This window comes from Apteryx rowi, unplaced genomic scaffold (genome assembly GCF_003343035.1).
Source record: "Apteryx rowi isolate R43461 unplaced genomic scaffold, aptRow1 scaffold_181, whole genome shotgun sequence".
NCBI classification, from domain to species: domain Eukaryota; kingdom Metazoa; phylum Chordata; class Aves; order Apterygiformes; family Apterygidae; genus Apteryx; species Apteryx rowi.
Window position 1 is genome coordinate 182,765 of NW_020448097.1, and position 8,190 is coordinate 190,954.

Below are 8,190 nucleotides of genomic sequence, written 5' to 3' on the forward strand. Positions count from 1 at the left end.
CACATGCATAAATTCACCCTACTCTCTCTTACCAAAAGTGCTTGTAGTTTCTTCAGTATGGGCATATAGAAGTAGGCTGTTTCTCCTCAGAGTTCAGCCTACATGGAAAAAAAATTTACAAGGCAAAGTTCAAAAATTTTCTAACCTTTTCAAAAAAAATTTCTAATCAAGCATAAACAGTAATGCTTACACAGCATCACAGACTAATGGTTGTGGGAGGAAGGGCCTGCTGGAGATCACATAGTCCATTCCCTCCCACTTCCACCCCCCCCCCCCCGGCCAAGTGCAACACAGGGGCAAACATCAGATTTGACTGTCACCATGGATGGAGCCTCCACAACATCTCTGAGCAACCTGTTCCAGTGTTTGCTCGTATCAGCAGTGGTTTTGTTTTTTTAATACCCTAATGTTTAAGTGGAATTTATGTTATTTCAACTTGTGTCTATTTCCTCCTTGTCCTTTCACTGAGCATCACTGAGAAGAGTCTGGTTTGTTCTTTACCTCCCCCCCCATCAGATATTTATATACACTGAAAATTCTACCCCCACTCCCCCCCCCCAGCCTTCTCTTCTCAAGGCTGAGCAGTCACCATGCTTTCAGCCTCTCATGTCAGATGTGCCAATCATTGTCATAGCCCTTGGCTTGTATTTCCACATCTCTCTTGTACTGGAGAGCCCAGAACTGGACCCAGCACTCCAGCTGTGGCCTCATCAGGGCTGAGCAGAGGTGAAGCCTCACTGCCCTCAACCAGCTGGCAACACTCTTCCTAATGCAGCCTGGATACCATTGGCCTTCTCTGCCGCAAAGGCGCATTGCCAGCCCATATTCAAATTGCTGCCCACAAGGATGACTAGGTCCTTTTCTGCAAACTTGTCTATGTCCAGTTTGTTTACATGTTCCCTAACCTGATCCTACTCTGCCAAGTCTTCCTTTTTTCAGACCTTCCCATTGGTCTTAAGGACCTTGGATTGCTGAAGGCAGGTCTTTCCATTAAAGGCTAAGGCAAAGAAAGCATTGAGTACCTTGGCCTTTTTCATGTCTTTTTGTCACCATGCCCCCTGCCCCACTTGGTAGAGGGCCCTCATTTTCCCTAATCTTCCCTTTGCTACTGATGTACCTGTAGAAGCCTGTCTTGTTGCCCTTCATGTCCCTTACCACATTCAAAGGAAGTATTTCTAATTAGAACATAAAGATAAACATAAATGTAAACATAAAGAGAAATATAAAGGTATCTGGAATATGAAAAAGGCTCTGGAAAAACTCTGAGCAAGACAATAACCAGTACTGAAAAGCAGCAAATGAAACAGTTGAAACACCAGTCAAAATGCAGTCTAAACTCAAGAGAAGTATTTATTGTTATTTATGCAGATACATTGCCTAGTTTAAATTTCTTTCCAGGACTTTTCCTCAGGAATCAGAAAATAAGCAGGGTTTTTTTCAACTCATACACCCTCTACTGGACATTATAACCTACTGCTGCCAGTAGATAAACATGATAACCAAGGGAATGTTTGTTTCAAGACTACAATCCTCCTTCCTTTTCCATGCTTTCAAATTTGCTCATGCTCAAGTCTCTCTGTTGTTAGGTCCTTGACAATAAAACACATGGTACAATTTAAATCTACATGTATATTCACTGTTACAAAATGGCACAGAGAAGATCCAAGCTTTCCTCTTGCTCCTTGCTGCAGATACATGAATGCTAATGAGACTCCCCTTGCAATTTATAGACTGGGGAAGTCCACATACTTAACTCAGGCACAGTATTCTAGTCAAGTTGCACTGAAGTCAGTGCAGCTTCTTCGGGTTTGCATTAGTGTAGGTGAAAGGAGAGCTATGTTCCTCATTTAGATATTGCATACCAGGGAAAATGCATACAAGAAATAGACCTTTTCCAGCATTAAGTTTATGAAGAGACATATTCTTGTTCTCACTTGGACAAGAGTCAACATTTTTCAGCCTACAGAAAATGCATACAAGTGGCCATTAGGAATATGCACAAGATAAGCTTGCTAGAAATATGTCAGTTCATCATGCTTAGTCTTGCTGCTCTGGTAACTGTGAAGGCTCAGTGGCTTATTCTCGTGAGGAAGGCTTCTGAACACCCGCAGGTGCACAAACTCATCATTGCCAACATGGACCTGAAAGGTAAGAAAAACCGTGAGCTCCATGGAATCCCAGCAGCTTTCAGCAGGAGGTATGGTTTGGACTGGTGTGTCTTCAGGATGGGGAAGCAGGAAGGCAGTAAGAAAAACCATCATCTCAGAAGATGTGGTCTTGTTTTGAAGCAGATTAGAAATCATGGCTTTGTGGAAATATCACTTAATCCTTCTATGCCTGTTAATCCTCCCTGTGCCCGAGATAGGGAATGTACAGCTAGGGAATCAGAGTTACAGAGAGGTGGTTAATATATTCAACACCTACAAAATACTCTAATCTTATCTGGCACAACAAGCACTTAAATGCTTTGATCACAGTTGCTTGTTCTTTTGTTTGGCATGACTACAGGCAGAGTCAGAGAGGGTCTGATGCATCACTGTCTTTACACACCTGGATTTCACTTAATGCAATATTAGTGCTGAACATCATGGATGTGTAACTATCCCCCAAACCAAGTTTCACAAAATACTGAAGAGTAGAAATCATTATGGAAATAGAGAAGTATTCTTAACTTTATCTCCATTTAATACAGGTAGGGAGACAGGCGGTGGGGGGTGTTGCACACATTTTTTCTTATTAAGATGAAATCACAAGCATTCTTGTGTAGGTAAGTAGTTAAAGAAAAAAAATTCATCATATTATACATGTAAAAAAATGGGATCCCATTCCCCACTGCCCTGTACCTTGATGAAGTAATTTGTTCCAGCAACCACCTGGGTTTTAAACTCCACTGCAGTGAAAACATTGAAGGTTTTCCCTTCTTTTTCTTCTAGCTGAGGCTTCACCTTAAAAAAACAAAAGGTTATTTAAGACTGGTGCAAGATTCAAGTATTTAGGACTTAAGGCCCACAATGTCAGTGCCTCAGTACCATTCAGGTGACTGCTGCTGAGTTTCTAGACACAAGAGTTCCTGCTTTTCAGAGTTACTAAAAGATCAAAATGGATAATGTGAAGACTTGTATTAAAGCAAGGCCAGAAATCTAGACAGGCAGCGAAGCCAAGACAGCAGTGTGATTCAATCATCACAGACTGAAACTAAGCCTCTAACAGAGAACTGTCTGGGTACTCCAGAAGACGTATTTTGACGAACGATTTCTTCTCTCCACGTCTCAGCTTCCCTTTCTGTCCTGTGTACTTATCAACAAATGTAAAGTGGTTTGATACCTATATGCACATGACTTTAGGTTTTTGGTTTTTTTTTAAAGAGAAGTTTATAATGTATATACAATATTCAGCCCGAAAAAAAGGCTTTCTTCAGCATAGCCTTCCTTTTCAAATTCAGAACAAGTTATTACAGAGGTAGCATCACAGAACAAGCATTCAAAATCAAGCTTTAAAAGCAAAACGCGCAAATCTGAGGTTTTATAACACTGATTTGATAGTTCTTCTAGCATGTGATACTGTAGTTTGTAGTGTTTTCAAACCACAAATATTTTCCAAACAATAACTGAACCATAAAGCCTTCTGAGTTATCATTCCCAGAGTGTAAAATCAGCACTCGTAAGTCACAATAACTTGCCCAATACTCCAGATGGAGACATGAACTCATATGAGTTCCAGCTTTTCTTTCCTACATTTGGCTCTCTAGAACATCACTGTAAAATTCTTGGTCAGGAAAGCAGAAGATTTCAGGTTTCCTTTACAAGGGCAGTAAGAATTAGTCTCGTAGTCCTTGCTGCAAGCTCAGTGCTACCCAGAAGGTCTTCCCTCCTGCAGTACCACATTATGCAGCTCTCCCCGGACTCCCAGTACAACAGGAAGAGCAGTGAGCAGATTTTCTCTTTCCAGCTATATTGTGTTATTTTCCTTTCTTCATAAATTCAAGGAGAATGAATATGTTTGCCATCCTGCCTGAATCCCACCTGCTTCCTTGGGAGAAAACAAGTGTACTGCTCAGGTGCTCTAGGAAACACAGAAGTAGGAACAGAAAGAATTCTTGCAACAGGATCTGTTCTCATGCTTTTCCCTCCCCAGTACTGAGAAGGTGCAGGCATTGGCCATCCATCCTGGCCCAGGGAGCCAGGACCATACCATACATCCTCTCTCAGAGGTCACAGCTCTACGCTTCTTCCAGGTTAGGAGCAGTACATCAAAAGTAAAAAATGATGTTTTAATAATGCTTTCCTCCATAAGATTTGTGCTATACAGAAATCCAAGTGAAACCAATACCTTTCCAAGGAAGGGTGCAGCTGCAGAAATCACAGCAATTCAGTCCTCCCTTCCTCCCACTGGGACTCAGAGGAGGGAGAAAGCAAGCTCAGTACCTGTCACCAGAGCTACTATCACAAATTTTAAGAAGGGGTGGCAGTGGGGAACTATAGGTATACTGCTGGCCCTTTGCTGTCCTCCACTCCCTCAGCAATCCTAGATGCTGCACAAGGTTGGTTTTTTTTAGGTCTGAAAAGCAGCCTGGATCAGCACATTTTCTATTTCCACCAGAAAGCTGAACACTGGGCTCTATGACTGCAGACAGCTCAGAGTCACATGGCAATGACTTGTCACAGCATGTGACAAAAGGGCATCCTTGGTCAGGGTGGAGAGGGAGAGCCCAGAGAGAAATGCTCACTGAAAGAACCGATATCAGCCCACTTTGCTAGCAAACGATCTAGTGCTAGATCTGGGGTGCTGGGGGGACAGCGCACTAAACCTGAGCCAGCAGTGCGCCCCAGCAATAACAGCATAGCAATCTGCATTGGCACAAGTGTAGCCAGAAGTCAGAGGCAAGCGATTGCTACCCTTTACTTGGCATTTGTTAAGCATGTCGGGAGTAATATGTCCAATTTTCCTCTCCTCAGCCAGGAGGAGAGGCGGCTTGTGGGAAAGCCTCCCAGTAATGACAGGTTACTGAGAAGACAGAGCCTGGCTCTTTACAGAGGGCCATGGCAAAAGGATGAGACACAATGGTCATAAATAGAAACTGGAGGGTCTGACTAGATATAAGGAAAAGTTTTTTCCCCATGAGGACAGGGTGCCCAGGGAGGTTGTGCAGTCTCCATCCTTGGAGGTTTTCAAGCGCCAGCTGGGTGAAGGCCGGAGCAGCCTGGTCTGAGATGATTCTGCTTTGAGCAGAAGGAGAGGTCCCTCCACACCTGAAGAATATATGATTCAATCACAGGACTGAAAATTATCATGTCTCGAAGGCTCTGTGGTGTCCTGCATGCTCACTCTCAGAGCAGTCACTAAGAGACAGGTGGTTAAAATTCATCCCAAGTAACCTCCGAAGGCTGAACAGGCCTGGGCTGCGATCCTTGCCTTGGAGAGACAGCTCCTAGGGGACTCTCAACCCAGAGACACCGTCAAAGAGAAGCCTGTCCTGCTATTTCTCATGCTTTACCTGCTCTTGGTAAGCAGCACTACTTGCCAGCGCTACAAGTCCGACCAATGTTAGGCATTACACAAACCTTAGGAAACAACGTGATGGAGATGAGAACTGGAAAAGCAGGAACAGGAAACGTATTTGTGGTGAGCAAACTTGGCAGGCTCTAACAAATCTCTGAAAAGATTTGATTTTAAGCAAACAAAATTAATCTAAGAACTCTTATCTTGATTTAACAAAAAGAATGTTTTCATCATAGTCTGTATCCAGCTGAGCATATTATTCCATGGGTGAATTTCAGTTTTGAGTTTTCCCATGTATATTTCATTAAATAATTTAAACTGGCAGTCAAAACAAACTGGACAAACTTTGAAGTATTTAGTTTTAAAAGAAAATGCCAGATTTTTGGTAAATTCCATCACTTCTGAATCAAATTGGTTTGGTTTGGCTTTTACTCTTCACCTTGTTTTTGGATTATTGTACTGAAGCACTGCAGCCTGCCACAGAACAGAAATTCAGGTTTTTAAACAAATCTAGTTTTCAGTCCCTGTGCAATGTTAATTGCACACGAGCATTATCTTTAACACAACATTCAGGCCTTTTCAGAGCAGAACAATAACTGTCAATCTCTCAGCAAATCTCGATACTGTATTCAATACTGCAAGCTCAACTTGGTGCTTAAGAGATACACATCTCTTTTTAGGCAACACCATTGGATTCTACAAACTAAACTTTAATTTCAGTGACTGCCGTGCAGTCCCGTTGCCTTTGGGTGTTTTGTACATGCTTAGAAATTACTGCTGTCTAGCAAACAAATCTGGACAATGATAAAGAGCGCAAGAAACTATGATTTGCCCTTAATTTTTCTTCATTGGTGTGACACACCCTAGCTGGTAAAAGCAAAAAGCAGAAGGCACTTTGGAGTTATTACATGTAACTGACCTGAAATTGTACGTTTTGAAAGAAGGACTTATTTGTACATAGTCACTATTAGAGGAAAAGCATGTGTTCCATTCATGGACAGTAATTTAAGATGCTATAACTAGCATCACTATTTGGAATTGCCAGTTGTTAGAGTTGAATTCTGCTTTGTGACATAACAGAGATATTTTCTTGCTTATTTCCCCCCAAAAAGTGGTTACAAAGTTTAGACTTCATAAGCCAGTGAGCTCCTCCTTCCAGCTCCTGTTTCCTTTTGAGAAAGGAAACAGATCTTTTAGAGTTCAAACATGAGAAAGCATACTGATCACCTTGTGCTAATATTACTGGTAGTTACTACATTATTTGCATAAGCTGGAACAGAGCTGTAGAGTGCCCCAGCTGCGCCTAAGCACTTAACAGTGCTCTCCAAATTCTTCTAACATTTCCTCTTAAAATCTTCAACTTGCTCTCTCTGAAGTCGATAAAACTTTAACAGAGACCAAGCAGGCACAGGGATGGGCTCCAAGTAGTTAAGAATTGCTCCATACATTTCTGCACTTTGCCAGCCTTCCTGCTTTTAAAGGAAGGGAGGGGGGGAAGGAGAAGTTTCTGCCTAGAGCATTGGCTAAACATCTAGACCTCTGAACATCCTTCCCACAGAGATGCAGCCCCAAAGCAGTGAATTTAAACCTATGACTACTGACTTACCACTCTTTGTTTACATATAGGAACGAGGCCCGAAAGGCAAAGAAAATGTGTGCTTGGAGAATGCTGTGTAGGACTGGGGGCACACCGTGTTTGGTGGGAGGTGCAAACTTAAAGCACTAATGAGAGATGAGCGAGCAAACAGCGGTGGAGAGGCATCTCCACAAATGGGAGCTGATGGGAGAAGAGCTCCCCCAATTTGCTTTCATGAACTTCAAGGCAGGCTCCCTCTCTCTCCAGTATCCAGGCACTGATAAGGGATAAAATCCAGAGTTTAAAGATAACTGCAGCACCTCTGGGGTAGATACTCGTAGGGTATCCTCACTGCAGGTCCTGGCTATGCATCACTACGCAATTTTTGACAGAACATCTAGGTGACACACAGAGCGGTGGCATCACAAAAAAAAAAAAAAAAGAAAAAAAAGGACAGGTCAGTGCCATAAAGCAGTCTGGAGACCTCAGCAAGGCAGAGGGGTTTCAGAAGATGAGTTTCTAATCGCCTCATGCAAAGTTTAGCACCCAGGAATAAAAAAACCCGCAGCTGGGCTTCCACGCGAGCACGTTTCCCAGAGAGCTAGCCGCACTGCCAGAGAGGCCCCAGGGGCAGCCGAGGTTTGGGACTCACCTAAAGCATTCCTGCTCCAGGCTCGGGACTCACCTAACGCACTCCTGTTCTGTGACGGGGCGCTTTGGCAACGCTTTCTTGCGAACAACAAACAGTACGCCATCAACCAGAAGCTCTCAGTAAGCTAAAGCCAAATCGAATGTTGCCTTGCTGGCCAGAAGAAACCAGACTGAGCAGGAGGGAGCCTGCCGAGCCCCAGCACCGAGTCTGGAAAGCCTTATTTGGTGGCTGCACCCATGCTCCAAAAAAAGGGTCTTGCGGAACCAGAAAGGGCTCAGGAAAGAGGTACCGAAGGCGCAGACGGTACGAAAGACCCGTGGGCGTCACTACGCTCGTTCTAGTTTTTTAAGCAAAAGGTGTGTGTGGGGGGGAGATACCCCACGGTGGGGAACACCCCCAGGAGGAGGAAGGCTTTGACCGACCCCCGCCGCCATGGCGCCGCAGCGCAGCCGCTCTCACGCCC

At 43.7% G+C, this 8,190-nt stretch overlaps 1 protein-coding gene and 1 long non-coding RNA gene across 3 annotated transcripts in view; one reads left to right on the top strand and one right to left on the bottom strand.

The window, feature by feature from the left end:
• Positions 1 to 1,325: 1,325 nt before the first annotated feature.
• The window catches only part of LOC112963952 (cystatin-B-like), a 7,265-nt gene continuing 400 nt past the window's right edge, over positions 1,326 to 8,190 (bottom strand). Inside the window, exons 2-4 of the mRNA XM_026061484.1 lie at positions 6,861 to 6,869; positions 2,844 to 2,945; positions 1,326 to 2,141 (exon numbers count right to left, since the gene is read on the bottom strand). Coding sequence (XP_025917269.1) covers positions 2,013 to 2,141; positions 2,844 to 2,945; positions 6,861 to 6,869 — 240 coding nt within the window. The 3' untranslated portion in view covers positions 1,326 to 2,012. The remainder of the gene's footprint in view (positions 2,142 to 2,843; positions 2,946 to 6,860; positions 6,870 to 8,190) is intronic.
• Positions 7,762 to 8,190, top strand: part of LOC112963953 — a 1,313-nt gene continuing 884 nt past the window's right edge. The window contains exon 1 of one of the 2 annotated variants that reach the window (XR_003252792.1): positions 7,762 to 8,083. This is a non-coding gene — a long non-coding RNA (uncharacterized LOC112963953). The remainder of the gene's footprint in view (positions 8,084 to 8,190) is intronic. The other variant, XR_003252791.1, reaches the window with a different exon arrangement.